The sequence below is a fragment of the Engystomops pustulosus genome, chromosome 9, assembly GCF_040894005.1.
Source record: "Engystomops pustulosus chromosome 9, aEngPut4.maternal, whole genome shotgun sequence".
NCBI classification, from domain to species: Eukaryota; Metazoa; Chordata; class Amphibia; order Anura; family Leptodactylidae; genus Engystomops; species Engystomops pustulosus.
Window position 1 is genome coordinate 101,314,890 of NC_092419.1, and position 16,927 is coordinate 101,331,816.

Here is a 16,927-nt window from a genome sequence, read left to right on the forward strand (position 1 = left end):
GCCTGGTGGAGTTGCAGCCAGTATCTGAGTGTCTACAAATACAGTAACCACACCCTATGGCATATTGTAATATCCGTCATTCTCTGGTGGTCTACACAAAATAACATCCATTTCCTGATGACCAAGAGAAATAGCAGCCACTAGCTCATGGGCTTAGTAGAATAACAACCAGTCTCTGTTGGTCTAGAGCAGTGGTTCTCAACCTTTCTAATGCTGTGACCCCGCATTACAGTTCCTCATGTTGCAGGGACCCCAAACCATGCGATTTGCAGCAAAAACGCAATAAAATTGCGGCTCCGATGGCTTTAGGCGACCCCCGGTTTTGGTCGTTAGACCCCTGCTGGGGTCACGACCAACAGGTTGAGAACCACTGGTCTAGAGGAATAGTAGCCATTCCCTTGGTTCCTAATGGAATAGCAAGTGTTCTGCGGTGGCCTTGAGGAATACAAGCGACTACATGGTGGCCAAATGCTGACCTGAAACACATTGGAAACACATTCACTAAGGGTCCGCGGAGCGCATTTCTGCCGGGTTTCCCGACTATTTACGTTTTGAGATCCGATTGTGGTGCATCGGCGCCAGCTTGCACGCGACAGAAATTGGGGGGGGGGGCCTAGACATCTGACAACCCGACGGATTCGGACAATGCGAAGGATTTAACATTTAGAAATGTGTCGCAAGACACGCACTTACAAGCATCGGGAAGAAGAAGGTGAACTCCGGCGGACCTCGGCGCAGAAGCAAAAGATGCAGGAACTCGGGCGCACGATCTTAGTGAATCGCGGCAGACCCGAATCCTCATCGGACAATGTACCACGGGATCGCGACAGGACCGGGTAAGTGAATCTGCCCCATTATGTTAATTATTCTTTATATTGTATGATAGAAATGTTCTAAAGATCAACGTCATGGGGTTATCTCATGGCTTGCAAGGATGTGGGGTCCAGAGACATCCCCAGACATGTGACAGGAGGTCTCATCTTTGACAATGAGTGTAAAACGAGTCCTTGAACATGTTATAAAATGACCATGCTTAGGTTGTTTCTGCTGGAGAGAAAGTGGAGCAGCTTGGACAGTCTAGCTTTCCGCTAATCCGTTTCAGGCCTGGCACACTCTCTGCCGCCACATAAGAATCAGAGGGAAAACACATCTTTGGATTATCTCAAATTATTCTAATTTCCAGAGGTAAAACCCTGACAGTCTGCATATGTGATACAGTGGAAAGTTATTAACACTGCCTGACATCGGTCTCTAAGCTTCCTTGATCTCCAAAAAGCTCTCTCTAGATAGGGGTGGGTGAGTGTCTCCGAGATACTCGCCAACAGATCTCTAATTTCCTGGAGGTCATTTTTCTAGTCTCAAAGCTGAGAAAAGTGAGACAAAAGAGCAATTAATGTAGCAGCAAACAGCCACAACAAGGCTCTTATGGAGATTTTGATCTCTTTGAAAGATAAATTCAAGAATTTAAGACGCAAGTTATGCAACTCCGAGCTGGTAACATCGGACATCCATGAGGGATTAGGGAGAACGTGCTAAATTCTGTTTATTGGGTTTGTCAGACTGGTCCACTGGTCTCATATGGCTTCCTATCATACAAGATCCATATGGCCCATTACTATCTCACCCCTCACATAAGAAGAGATGGCCATGATGTCAATATTCAGCTAAAGATGGACAATCTCATTGGACTAAGGAAATCCAAAACTGTAGACTTCAGCAGGACCACTCAGTCTGGGTAAGATGTCGAAGGATTGGGTAGGGTAAATGTCAACATGCCCAATCTGTGTAGCCCAAGTGGTTACGTATTCTTCTCTTCCTTTCTCTCCTATGATTTGGAATATGATCACTGATAGGTAGCAATGTGACAAATGCCATTCCGAAGGGGGCGACACTGAGCTCACGAGAATGAAAATCGGTTTCCTCAACCAATGGGGCGAGAAGTGAAAATTCAAAATAAAAATGTTTGCTGTTTTATATCACTTGGGTTACAGACTGAAATGTTTTGGACACTGCAGCAAAACGACTACAATTTTGAGTCTCAAGAAATCGCATGAACATTACTTGTATACTCATTGCTGCCATTTTCTGATTCTTACCGGTTTCGTACGAGAAGCAAGTTTTGTGGAACTTTCCCATATAAAACTCCAGCCCTATAATAGCAAACATGACGATTGCAAAGAAGAGGAGGAGGCCGATTTGAAGCAGGGGAACCATGGCCTTCATGATGGACTTTAACACCACCTGTAGACCTGAAACATAGAACATGGGGATATATATATATATATCAGATCACAACACATAAATAGTTACATTAATACAAGCTCCAAAATCCAAAGGACCCATTACGAGTACATTTTTTGCTACAATTTTACCCAAATTTTGTCATAGCTAAATGGTGACTCAACTCAAGTCATTTCAACAAAATTGGTGCCAATATGTCTCTGCCTCTGTTGCCATCATCTGAAAGTCCTCATGGATATGAATGTGTGAATAATCCAGGCCACAAGCAGTGGATTATCCTGTTAGAAAGTGACCAGCCCTGCCGCAAAGATGAGCAGGAATTGGAGCTGCTCTATCTTATACGAGGCCTGGTGGCTCACTTTACATGCACCGCACCATGATAGTGCCCAATACAAGGTTATGGCGCCCCCATAACATCCGGGTGGATGAGGCCATAAACTGGTGCTCCGTCATCACACTGGAGAAATGGGACAGAATGATCATTCATATCATCATCTTAAAAACATCTTGGGTCCTAATCACATCTCTCCTACTATTTATGTATAACTCTTATAGGCCAGACACTATAGGGGCGCATTAATACTCCAGGGTTTGCGTGTAATCACAACTTGTGTACTCCCTACAGTAAGGATCCAGGAGATCGGTGACTGACACGTCATGGGTAAAAACAATTTAGAAAAAACTATTATCTACATGTCAATAAAAAGGACAGACTTTTACAATTGACAAATAACTAATAATCTAATGAGCGGATGCGGATACTTACTAGGAATCCCCGACACCAGCTTCAGCGGCCTTAATACTCTGACAGCCCTCAATGTCCGCAGGTCAAAATCTGTGCCGGCTGTTGCCAAAATACTGTGTACAAGGATAAAAAAAACTTTATTAAACAAGAAATGTTGTAACATAACAACATCATCTACTATGTCTTTATCCTTACATCTATCTCATACTTGCAAATTGATAGAAGCAGCGAACCGAGAAAGAGTTTGTAAAAACTCCATTGGAATGAATACGTCAAAAGGATATGTACACATGAATAATTCATCTCCGCTCATTCCAATAACCATCAATATTTTATTATCGTTTATTTATACAGTTCTCAGAAGCCGCGTACAAGTCCAGGACCAAGCATTTCATCCTACAGAATGTCTCAGCTCTAGAATGCGGCTCCAAATCGAATCGGGGCAACTTTGAGGAACTCAAAACTATTTTATCCCAAATTTTATAGATACAGGAAGTCCCCAGGTTACGTACTGGATAGGTTCTTAAAGTTTGTACTAAAGTTGAATTTGTATTTACGTTGTATTTAAATTGTAGCTCCAGGCAAAAATATTTTGTCCCTGTGCAAATGGATTTTCAAAAATTTCTGCTGTGATGGGAACAAAAATTATCAAAATTATCAATAAAACCTAATTACAGACACCTAACAGCTGATCATTGCTGCCTGGGCCTACAGTAAATCATCCACAGAGAGGTCACAGTGGGCAGAGGGGTCCATCTGTAACTAGGCATTGTCTGTAAGTTGGTTGTCCTTAAGTCGGGGACTGTCTGTATAGCACTCCAAAATTTTATGGAATGCAACAACAAATTATGTCAATATATTCACCCAAATTGTAAAGAGATTTAACTGTGGAGGCATCTACCCTCCATCAAATATACTTTTGTGGCCATTTTAAATGGAACCTGTCAGAATGATCTTGGACATCATACCACCCACAGGTCCTTATGGACTGGTAGTTTAGTGTCACAAATAACCCTATTGGCCAGTGCTAAGGACTGCAATAAAAAAGACCCATACCTACCTATATTTACCTATACTATGCTGGTTTTACTGAAGCAATGTGGAGTGCAGCAAGCACATGTACAAAGGTGGGTCTGTTGGGGCTTACTGAACCCATCTCTAGGTAAGTATAAGTGTTAGACAGCACCCAAATAGGGACATTTAGGAAACTTAACTAACAGTCCTTAAAGACTGTGGGTAGTTTAGTGTCCAATCTTTCCCTCTTCCTATTAATGGAATTTTCTGCTTTTCTGCTTTTGTACTGTCATCATGATAGGTTATTATTATGTAATTGGTTGGTGTCCAAAACCCAGGCTTTGAGCAGTAATGGTCTTGGGTTCTACAGGCCCATCAAATATATCAACCATCAGGGGACAGACCATAGAAATCTCCATATTGGGTTTTCTATAGCTACACCTCCAGGGTTCACTACATACTGGGGCCACCACAATATCCTCTGATCCACTGCAGGGCCAGTCCAACCTCCCGATTCACTGTAGGGCCCACCAGATAATCATAGGTCTACAACAGAGGGGGTTGTAGTTCTCCATGTAACCATGATGCCATAAATGATGCCATAAATGCCCAACATAACTTGCAACATAAGTCGTCAGCCAATGAGAGAAAACTCGTAGATGGAATGTGCATTGCCTCGGAGTTCTCCCCAGTGATGAAGATGACAGCGGGAGCCTTATTGATGAGGTTCTAAGCCACCCACACTTCACTGGTATAATGCTTCAACCTGGGACTGTATTTGATATATTTTAATAGCAGTAAAGAAAGAGTCTTTGACACAATGATTCAGCAGTAGAGACACAAAGCAATAAGTTTCCTCGTTGGCGATCCCTGCTGCATTTTAGTGAGAAGATTTAGATGAGATGTCGAGAGAACTCTGTACCGAATACACAATATAGATGATCAATCCTTCCAGAAAACATCAAGAAAACACATCTTTAGTTGAGATAGAACACAACTCTTAAGATGTTGGAGGCTCAGATTTGGCCACTTAGTATAGTCAGGAATACTTTACAACTCAATGCCCTATTTTGTCTGAGGAACACTCAGCCCTAGGGCCACCATCAATGTATAGTGGTGTTTTGTTTAATGAAAAACAATGAAGTAGTCTTCAAGCTATATCACAGCAAGAACCACAGGAGAAAATAGATGAAGACAAACCACTCAGTGGTCCACAAGTTGCCCAGGCTCTTGAAATTATCTACTGATAGGTCCTTATCTCCTGTGTTAAGTCCATGGCTCGGTTGGACCAAACCCCATCAAAGCAAAATCAAAACATCTCCTAAAAAACCTTTATACACAAGTCAACTTATTTTGGTGGGTTCAGATGACCATCTAATGAATCAAGGGCTATCCAAACTCTCTTGATAGAAGATGTTGGGGTTAAGAAGGACTATTAAATTTGGCTTATAAAGATTGGGTCTACCCTATGGCCTTCTTCATGTACAATGGTGTTTTCATTAATGAAAAACATATATAAGTAGTCTTCAAGCTATATCACAGCAAGAACCACAGGAGAAAATAGATGAAGACAAACCACTCAGTGGTCCACAAGTTGCCCAGACTCTTGAAATTATCTTCTGATAGGACCTTATCTCCTGTGTTAAGTCCATGGCTCAGTTGGACCAAACCACTTCAAAGCAAGATCAAAATATCTCCTAAAAATCCTTTATATACAAGTCAACTTTTGTAATAAAGTGTTTAATAGTTTCTATCCATTAAATGTATCTTGATGGGTTCAGATGACCATCGAATGAATCAAAGGCTATCCAAACTCTCTCGATAGAAGATGTTAGGGTATTCAATTTGGCTCATAAAGATTGGGTCTTCTTCTCTTCCTTCCTACACTGTTGGTAACCAAAACTCCCATTATTGAACATATCAACCATTTAGACTCCTTGTTTAAGGTTATTCTATTAAAACCAATTATCCCCTACAAAGGACCCTTCATAAACGACCATCATGGAGGATAAAGATTAAATTCTTCCCCGTCTCGTGAGCTCGACGTATCCACCGAGATTCCATGAGTACATCTGTCAGAGATCCCCATCGATCGAGCAATTAATGAGATTAACTTTGCAGGAATTAATTCAGTACTGAGCAATGTCCTAAAGATAATGTAAAGAGTATCTTTTTATCTAATATTGTTATGCCGTCCAATCTGTACTCGTCGCAATTATTGATGACATGACGTGACAATGCACATTGATCTGGGAGCTATATCGGGCTCAGAGGATTAATCTTTCGAAAACAACCCCATGACATATTCCGTCTGTATCCCAATCTACCAGAGGAAGATAGGATCTCTGTAAAATTAGGTAAATGAGTGGTGGACTTTGATACTAAGGTCATTTTGGGTGGAGAATAGATCTGTTGCCATATGGAGGCCAACACTTGACCTTACATGACCATATATATTAAGATGAGGTCCATTGCTTCTCAGGTACAAAGAATAGTCTATGATTCTGAAAATTATTATTATTATAATACTCATCTGTCTTCTCTCCTCTTCTCCAGGGCTGAGGCTCCTCTCACAGCCAGAATTGGTGGTTACACAGAGGGCACATTGGCGATGTCACCAGATTATTGTGACCTAGAGTGATCAAAAAATGGGGCCTGCACATTTCCTGAAGATCCCCATAAGAGTTCTGACAACTAGGATATTCTCCATCTATATAGAACGCTTTAGAAAACCTGTGGGCTCCTGTTCCTGTGATTGGGGAACACAATGGTCTGACCAACCTTGACCATCTTTCCTGCTAACATGTTGGTGCCAGAAGTAGGACACCATCAGAAGTTTATACCTTGTCTGGTCCGAGCCGACTGGTGGCAGCTAAAGATTAGGGGAAATGAAATAATTAAGCGCCAATTATATACAATTTTTATACTTTCATGGAAAAGTGGAGTGAACCCCTCTAATCTGTGATGGTGCAATCGGGCAGAATAGCAGATTACAAGACATCACAAACAGACAATTCTGGGGTCACATTTTTCTGACATTTCATCATTTAGGGAGCGTGCCACATGTCCATGAAGAACAGCCTAAAGGTAACACCAACAATACAACAATTTTTCATGGCAAGAGAGGGGGCGAAAGGTTTCTGTCTGAGAAAACATGGTTGGCACTGATGTTATGAAGAGACGGCTGTGTCTGGGATTCCCATCGCTTGTCTGTCTCATGGGGCACGCCGTGTGATAGGTCCCAGCTGCAGCGGATCATATGTGTAAGCCGTCAGACACACATACACAGTATACACACGTCCCCCGGGGGCTCGTGGCAGCTCCGGTTACATCACACACTGTCTCCATTGCAAAACTGTGCCGCAGAATCATCACTGGCCTGACCTGTACACACCAAGAAGTCAAGAACTAGGCAAAATGGAGTCATGTCTGAAGTGTGGTTGATACCTCTCCTCCAAAATAATATATATATTACACATGGGTGTCCGTCTTCAGATTTGCGCTCTGCTTATATTAGGTTAAGAAAATGGCCCGAATTATCTACAAGTCAGCGTAAATATAGACTTAGATACAAGAGGCACCAAAATACAGCCGCACAATAGTATTTAATGTACTGCATCTTATGATGTGAACGAGCCGCAGCCCCAAGCTTCTTTATTTTTTTGCTTAGCAAAATAATGATTCACTTCGTTGAGTTTTGGATGGGCAATTACTATGACTCCTAATATATCACACTACTACAGATGCATTGATCACACTAAGAGCAAGAGTATGACTACAGCGTAGAGGAAGAGTGGAATAAGAAGGATGTGCATGCAAGGCATTATGGGGCTTGTAGTAAACAGTCTATTATGTGTCCTTTGGATCAATTTCTCAAACTCTAGTACTCAGCACATCACAGAGGGGGATTAAAGCATCTACACTATGGGGCACATTTACTAAGGGTTGGTGCTGCACTTTTGTCGGACTGTGCACATTCTTCATGGCTAAAACGGCTTGCACAGGTATTTAAGAAGTGTATGCGCTGAAATTGTGTTGCATGCAACACTTTTGTGGTGCAAACCCTATGTTAAAGATGGCACCACAAAAAAGATGGTAAACTCTGTCGGACCATTGTGGGGAAGCCCCAGATACATGAGTTCGGGCACACAATCTTAGTGAATTGTCATTATAGATGTATGTAGATGCTCAGCTGTACCCATGAATTTCCCTTGAATAGCCAATACTAGTTAATTATCCAATATAAGGACTCCATTAGGTGCTGACCACCAGTGAATATTCAGAATCAGAACATAAAACCTATAACACATATTAACTTACATTGGAATTTGGAAGAAAAATGGAACTGTCTGTTGCAATAAAAATCCCTAGATCTCTCCAGTGGCCCATTTTTTTCATATCCTGAGCTGAACAGAGATGTCCTAAGCCAAGAAGCCATCTCCAGGTCAGCGTCCCCTAAGGAGAAGTCAGTCGAGGAAAATGGTTTCTGTGTACTAAGACGGAACATTTGTTCCATAAAATCAACGTCAGGGGAGAGATATCAAATGGACTGTTTATGAAGACCATCGACGCAGCATTGCTTTGCCGGGTGGCTTAGATCCAATGGTTACAATGACGCTGTGACACTTGGGATGAGAAGTTTTTTACATTCTGACGAGCCTCGTTGTAATTTACTGCCGGGGACAGAAGCCATCAAATATAATTGTCTGAATTTTCAATTAAAGTTAAAAGTTTTGCTCAAAATGTTTCAGAAAATATAGACTTTGACTGACCACCATGTCTCTCCTTAAAAGGCGAACTCCACCCTTATCAAGATGTAATTCTGTAATGTATTATGAACAGTTTATGAATACTTTGTGCTCCTTGTGTGGGAGCAGGCCAGGCGGGCTAGCTATGACTCTACATCTGGATCGGAGAGCTTACAGGACAGCTCCTTCTTAGGTAGGTCCTAACCACTACATACCGGGAAGCTATTATGATCCAGTTAGGGCGTAAACCACATACACTGTGTGGCCATGGATCAGAAGGGATGCGGCCAGCCCCATCCAATTAATGCATTTCTCTAATAGTTCATTCGATTATTATCATTGTTTAGTAACTGTATCATATTATCAGTACATGATAAGTCACTAAATAATAATTTTGTAATGAATTATCGTAGAACGTAGAAATACATTAATTGGATTCAGCCGGCCGCATCATAACTGAAGCTGGCCACATCCTGGCCGCACCGTGTATTGGCACCCTGACAGCTCACAACAAAATTGTCATTTTTCTCAACACTCAATAGTTCTGAAAAGTTCTGAAGAGTGGTAGTGGTAATATAATTTTTGACTTTTCTGTCTGTGGGCCACTGATTCGTCAAATACGTGTAAGGAGTTGAATAAGCCATGTGATTCTCCAGGCAGAAAAGAAAACTGTTCTTCTTGCTTGGTGCTTGGTTTTCTATACACTATAGGGGGAATTTATCATACACTGTAGCTCTGTGCAATGGGGTAAGGTGAAGGCCTTGCCCATCCCCTACGACAGATATATCAGGAGGCTTCGACCTCCTTATGTATCTGACGCAATGAAGGGGTGATGTATCCGGATGTGCGATGTATCTGGATGGGCGATGTATCTGGATGGGCGATGTCTCCGGATGGGCGATGTATCCGGATGGGAGATGTATTTGGAGGGGTGATGTATCCGGATGGGCGATGTATCCGGATGGGCGATGTATCCGGATGGGCGATGAATCCGGATGGGCGATGAATCCGGATGGGCGATGTATCCGGATGGGCGATGTATCCGGATAGGCGATGAATCCGGATGGGCGATGTATCCGGATAGGCGATGAATCCGGATGGGCGATGTATCCGGATGGGCGATGTTTTTGAATGGGCGATGTTCTTGGATGGGCGATGTATTTGGAGGGGCGATGTGTCTGGATGGGCGATGTATCCGGATGGGTGGTGTATCCCGATGGGCGATGTATGTGGAGGAGAGGTGTATCTGGAGGGGAGGTGTATCTGGAGGGGCGATGTATTTGGATGGGCGATGAATTTGGAGGGGCGATGTATCTGGAGGGGCAATGTAGCCGGAGAGGCGATGTATCCGATGGGCAGCATATGCTGGCATACAATTCTAGTCTTGAACGCTGTCAGACTATTTCGAGTGAGCATTTCCTGCCCCCTCAGAACCATTTGTTTACATGGCACAAGTAACTGCGAATATTTTGTGCTTGTAAGCCAAAAACTGGCCTTACAAGTCCCGATAACTCTCCCCTTCCATTACTGTCCAATAGCATATATCAGGGGCATTCTTTTGAGGTTTAGATTTGGATTCCAGTAGTGTTATGAGGGCTTCATATAAAATATGTACCAAACCCATTATTCATTGGGGAAGAGACACCTGATTGACCCCCTATGACTACTAGACCTTTCTGTGACCACACCCTTTGCACCCCTCAAATGATGTGCCTGGATTATTCACTATGCACTATTAATCCGGTTTAGGAAGAAAGTGGGCAATGAGAAACAAGTTATGCTTCTGGTGCTTCTTAATCAGCCAACAGCCAAATGGCCAAATAATAAGGTGTCTAAACTAGCCCCAATGAAAAAAAGACATGCCAGAGAAAAAAACATTATGGTCCATCCTGGATTTTTGTAGGTGTACAGTTGTTACTATCTATGAAGTCTGTGTTTGATGATACATTGTCCATAAACCAACCAGGAGGAGGTGAATGAGATAAGAAAAAGTTGTAAATTATAAAGAAAATTGTGCGATCCGGGATGGTGACACAGGTACGAAGTGTCACCTATTAGGGGGAGTGAAAAGAAATATAACACCTTACATGACTTTTCAGCTAGATAGTTACACTACGCCTGTTACTCATGTGCGAGACTCACAGATGTACAGCCCCAGGATAGCCAGAGCCACAGATACTTCTCAGCTGAAATATGAAGGATGACCCATGTGACACGATGGAGAACCACATACAATAAGACCCTTGTAGTGGTGGCTGCATGACCTCGTCTTGTCATGCCTAGCAGAAAAAGAATTACCCTCATAGCAGAACTTGGATTTATTCTATTAAAATATTCGACCTGATGGTATATGAGATTAGGAATTGATGTTGTTCTCTACTTGACCTTGAAATAAGTGGACACCCACTCCTGAACTATCTTGAACCATGTCTAAATCTGTCCCACCATTGTCCCCAAGTCCAAAGAACTGTGTTTAGGATTGATTTGTTTACCTGACAGACATATCCAATACATATATGGAGTGGAGTCTCACAGATCGGAAATCAAGATGTCAATGTGAGTCAACCACACCATAGGAGCTATGGTAAGGATGGACATTGACCTTAGATTCCTCAAGAACATACTAGAATTGTTATGGACAAATAGCATTTTTAAGACACTATGGGGCTCATTTACTAAGGGCTCCGCGGCCGCACTTTCGTCAGGTTTCCCGAATGTTTCCGTTTTGCACCGAATTGCCCCGGGTTTTTGGCCCAAGCGATCGGATTGAGGTGCATCAGCAGCGGCTTTCACGCGACAGAAATCGGGGTGTGTGGCTGTCGGACAACACAACGGATTCGGAAAAAACGCGGAATTGAAAAAATAATTTGTGTTGCAAGATCAAGCACTTACATGCTCCGGGAAGAAGCAGGTGAACTCCACCGGACCTCAGAGCAGCAGCGACACCTGCGGAATATCAGCCGCACGACCTTAGTGAATCCAGGAAGACCCGAATCCTCGTTGGAGAACGCACCGCTGGATCGCGACTGGACCAGGTAAGTAAATGTGCCCCATGGTATAAATTATGTGTTGAAGTCAGACTTTGCCCAGGTCAGTGAGGTTCTTAACTAGTACACAATTTGAGTTTTGAGACGGTTGGACAATAGAGGAACATCTCTGAGCTCATACTGTTGAAAATGGTCTTTGGAAATTGGCCATATCTAAGGAGGCATCTCCATCTGTAGACCATCAAACGTTTGGAAGTGTACACAGAGCCCAAGAACACACAAAACTGACTGGATATTGTTAATGTTATGGTGAATGTTGGCCAAAGAATTATCCGTTTGGTTTGGATCATTGGCCAAAAGAAAATAAATTTTTACTCTGTGGTGTCACTGGTGATAAATATTTCTGGACCAAGCGACCAAAAACAACGATCTGACCAAAGATCTGACACACAGACAACCACTAGATGTGATCTACATAATGGGGCAGATTTACTTACCCGGTCCTGTCGCGATCCCGCGGTGCGTTGTCTGACGAGGATTCGGGTCTGCCGCGATTCACTAAGGTGGTGCGTCCAATTTCCTGCATGTGTCGCTTCCCCACCGAGGTCCGTCGGGGTTCACCTTCTTCTTCCCGGTGCTTGTAAGTGCGTGTCTTGCAACACAATTCTAAATGTAAAATCCTGTGCGTGGTCCGAATCTGTCGGGTTGTCCGACGGCCACGTCCCCCTATTTCGCGTGCAAGCCGGCGCCGATATGCCAAAATCCGATCCCGTGCGCCAAAAACCCAAGGCAATTCGACACAAAAAGGAAATCGACAGGAAACCCGACGAAAATGCGCTCCCCGGACCTTTAATAAATGAGCCCCATAATGTTGCTTTGTCCTACCACTCAAGGGGCTGTCTCCCGATCAACATTTATTACCTATCCAAAGGTTATAAATATCTGATCCCTGGAACCTCCATCCATCAGCAGAACAAGGGTCGTAAACCCCTTCCAATCTATGGCTGAAGGGAGTAGTACTTTTTTTTTTGGCTAGCCCACAGACGTTGAGCGGAGTACCAGCTTCAAGCGACAGGTTGGGTTACATGAGTTTAGAACACAGGAGGGTCTTTATGGTAGAACATCTACTCTTGCAGCATCTACGTCCCTAAGGGTTTTTTTTTTTTTGGAAAGTTGTGGTGCCATCTTTAATAATCTGCTTTGGATTGATGCACATACTGAGCTTCATCTTTAGCGAAGCTATGACTTTAAGAGATTCATTGCCGAGGTTAGGGAGTAGCATCTGCACAGCTTATTAACCCTTGCCGCTAACAATAGACTCCGACAAGAGGAAAGCTAATGAAAGTCACCAATCATTTTACAATATTCCTTGAATAAATTGCTGCACTCTTGTAGCGAGGTTACAGTGACCAGCTTCTCCCTACTGCATTATTAATGGCCTGGCGCTGGAGGTAGCACAACACAAGAAGGTCCACCGGCTACAGGACATTATTCTCCACAGATGGTGCCGCCCGATCTGCCATGCTTAGATACATTCTTCATGGCTATGCAACCCTCTACTAATGAATATGAGAATAGAGCCAAGGCCATAGCAGGGCTGTTGTTTGGCTTGTGATCTTCTAACATAAGATTCTATATATATATAATTAGTATTATCTCTGCTGGGGCTATAGGTTGCTATAACAGGTTTTATAAATGTTGGCCAAACCCGACTTGGGGCATCCTTCATTAGGGATCAATGACATCCTATGTACCTAAGGGAAAGATAATTTTACTATCCCTTTACAGTAAGAGCAGTTATTCTATGAAAGATGATAGTTGAGATGCTGGACAATTTCTGGAGGGGTCTCAATACCTCTCATGAAAATATAGGAACTAAAATTTGCCTTCCTCTGGATCAATTGTATCTACTTGGATACTACAACTTTGGCGGACCGGAGGACCATAATATTCAAGGGGTTGTCCTGAGAGGTCCTATGTAAAGAAGTCTTACATGACTCTTAAGTAAGCGGAATGGACAGCAGTGTAATTTAGAGGTCTTACACCATGATAAACTCCAAGTGGAGGGAATACAAATATGTATAGTATTGCTGTGCGCCGGCTTGCATGCGTCACAAATCAGGGGGCGGTGGACGTTGGACGACCCGACTGATTCGGACAAACCGCGGAATTTAAAAATGAAATTGTGTCGCAAGATCAGCACTCACATGCACCAGGAAGAAGAAGGTGAACTTTGGAGGACCTCGGCGGGGAAGCGACACATGAAGGAAATTGGATGCATGATCTTAGTGAATCACGGCAGCTCCGAATCCTCATCGGACATTCCGGAATGGCGTTGTCAACGGGACAGTAAGTAGATGTGCCCCAACGAGTCATAAAACTCTTTTTTGGATTTGTTATTGTACGGGGATCACAGTGGCCCAATTCCCAAGGCTCTAGTATCCTTGGGTCCGCAGATATAAATATCTTAGGATGGTACCATAGCAAATGGGTTAGGTTTGGTAACAATGCGATCTAGGGATTCACCCGAATCCAATGATACCAGAACCCTGACCCTACGACTTGAGAAGCTATGGCGACTTCTCCAAGGTTCTGGATGTAATACCAGGTTGGAGGAATCCATTATCCCTCCTGGGGGTGGACAGAGGTGTGTCTGCATCTAATATAATCAGAAAACCCTTGATGCTTTTGTCTTTTGTCTGGGAACACATTTACCATCAAGTGCAGAGGAAGCTCTTAAGGTGTGGACTATCAGGTTCCAATAGGCCCACACACAAGGTAACTAACTTACTGAACTGCTGATACTTGTAGTGATACTTTTGTATTTTGTACTCTGTTTAACTGTATATATAGCTATTGTGTGTACCATTTGTCCAGTGTGCCCTTAAGGCAATTAAACGTAAAATATAACCTGTGTTGCTCTTTCATCTTGATCCACGAACCCCACATCTGTGTCTCAGCAGCTGGTGGCAGCTTAATTGGGTTGATAAGGTTCTGTTTCACTGAGGCTAGTGAAAGGTGTCTTATAGCCATTCAGGATTGTGATTTATTGTTTTGCCATATCCGGAAGTTGTGTGGACAACTTTAAATCACTTCCTTTGCCTCTCAGAACCCGTGCGTTCTGGGAGTGTCTAAAAAGGATAACTAAGTGACCTTGCGTACCCCTCAGGGGTCCGAAACGTCACGGTTTCCTTCACAATTGCCATGATATATAGGCAGCATGCAGTCAATGAGCTACAAAGTGGTCAATTTTAGCCACTTCTACCAATGAGAGATGGAACGCCGGCCTGGCATTGCAATGAACCGGGTTTGCCTGTGTGCAGGCAGCTAATGTTACCGTGGATTCACAGGTTATCAGCGATAATTCCCAGGGGTGCTCTGCTCCAACCGAGTAGACTTAATTAAAGGAGTTTCTTTAGGGAACGTTCCGAGCATCCCCTGCTAATCAACAAGTCCAAAAGCTCAGAATTAGAATAATTACAAGCGGAGACCCCCGGAGATTCCGCTCCATCATATCCCAGAAAGTGGAGAAGAGACTCGGAGGTGGAGAGGAACACAGGGTTAGCATGGAATAGGCTTAGAAAGACAATTTTCCAAGTTTTGTAAGGATGGCAATGACTGATCACTTACTCTGATTGCCAACAATTTTGACGTACAAGAAGGTGTACAACACAGGCAGCCCATTGAGTTTAATGGACATCCTGTAATACTCTATTTGCCCTGTGGTGGTGCTGTAGGGAAATCAGATTACTGATCCCTAAAGCAAACTATGATCAACTGAGCTTTGGAATCCCCTAAAACATCCTTGGAGGATAGTGCCATCATATATATATATAACCAATCTCTGGATACTGTAGTTCAGTGATTGGATGCATTGGTCACATATACAATGTGCTTGATGTCAAACTAAATAGAATATTATTGTTATGGCCAGGGATCGGCTCCAGGTATCAGTAGGCCCCTGGGTCATAGAGCCTCGCAGTGAACTCTCATGGCAGCATAAAAAATTCAGAAACTAAAACAGTCTCCTGTTCCCTAAAATATTCACTTGTTTATCATCCCAAACAGCCCCCTCATGGTTATTTTATATAAGCCTCCTCTCACCCCCTATGGATTCATTAGATACAGCCCTCCTCACCGCCATGGATTCCTTATATACAGCCTTATGTGGGCCCCCAGCAGCTCTGGGCCCCCGGCATTTGCCCAGGTATGCCCAGTGCTTGCGCCTGGCCTGGTTATGGCATCCAGCCAACTTGTGGGTAATTGGACTTTTCGAGTAACACAAGGAACCTGGAAGAAGCCTCCACAATCAGTGAGAACATGACAGCCATTGTACACACTCTGTTACTCCTTATATAATCCCAAACCAGATCCAATAAAATTCTCAGCACAGACGGCTCCATATCTCTTTAATGTTCAGGTATCTCAGGCTAGCAGCAGAAAATAAGGTCGTCTCCGCATGGCGTGATTTTAGGCCAGAGCTGCCTAATGCATAGATATCACAGCTCTGCACAGTATGTGACTCCATCTATGTGATTGACGATTACAGGGAGGGCGGCGGAGGTCTGAGTTCAAATACAAGTGACATTTGCTGGTAAGCGGGAAAAAGTTTTGAAGACGGAGGATGGAGAAGAAGACCGGCCTCTCATTTATTTATAGAAACAAAAAAAATCTGCACCGGTGGAAGACGTAACAATGTAATAGACAAGGTGCCATGACGGCTGCCAAAAATGCAAGTTTGGTCTACATGTACTGGATGGCAATAGAGTAGCCACATCAATACGTGGCAGCCCCTTCTCTAAACCCTGTACAAATTCTCTGACACCCCCAAAACTCTAAACAGGGTTGTTGAGAGTTGAAGTCCTACAAAATCCACAAAGCCACAGTTTGGGCATCACCATTTACAGTATTTGCCCATGTGAAGATTAATATTGCCCCTATATTTAGAGTTGTCAGGAGTCAAAAAAATACCATGGATAAGTGTGGTCCAACCTGTGGTTCTCCAGTTTTCCAGTTTTGTGGTTCTCCAGTTTTGTAAACCAACAATTACCAACAAGGTCAAATAGTTTTAGGCACTATGAGAGTTGATAGTTGTCAGGACATTATGAGAATTGTAGTCTTCCAAAAGCTGGGAAGTCACAGGTTGGATGTTGCGTTTTGTGTGGTATCTAGTCCATGTGAACGTTGACATG

General features: G+C 43.2%; 1 protein-coding gene across 9 annotated transcripts in view; it reads right to left on the reverse strand.

Annotated features, from left to right (window-relative positions):
* CACNA1B (calcium voltage-gated channel subunit alpha1 B) overlaps positions 1–16,927 on the reverse strand; it is a 179,615-nt gene that overhangs the window by 100,978 nt on the left and 61,710 nt on the right. For all 9 annotated transcript variants that reach the window (XR_011849797.1, XM_072124875.1, XM_072124872.1 and 6 more), the window contains exons 4-5: positions 3,008–3,099; positions 2,097–2,249 (exon numbers count right to left, since the gene is read on the reverse strand). Coding sequence is in view for 8 of the 9 variants with exons in the window: in XM_072124875.1 (XP_071980976.1) it covers positions 2,097–2,249; positions 3,008–3,099 (245 nt within the window). In the remaining variant the exon portion in view is untranslated. The remainder of the gene's footprint in view (positions 1–2,096; positions 2,250–3,007; positions 3,100–16,927) is intronic.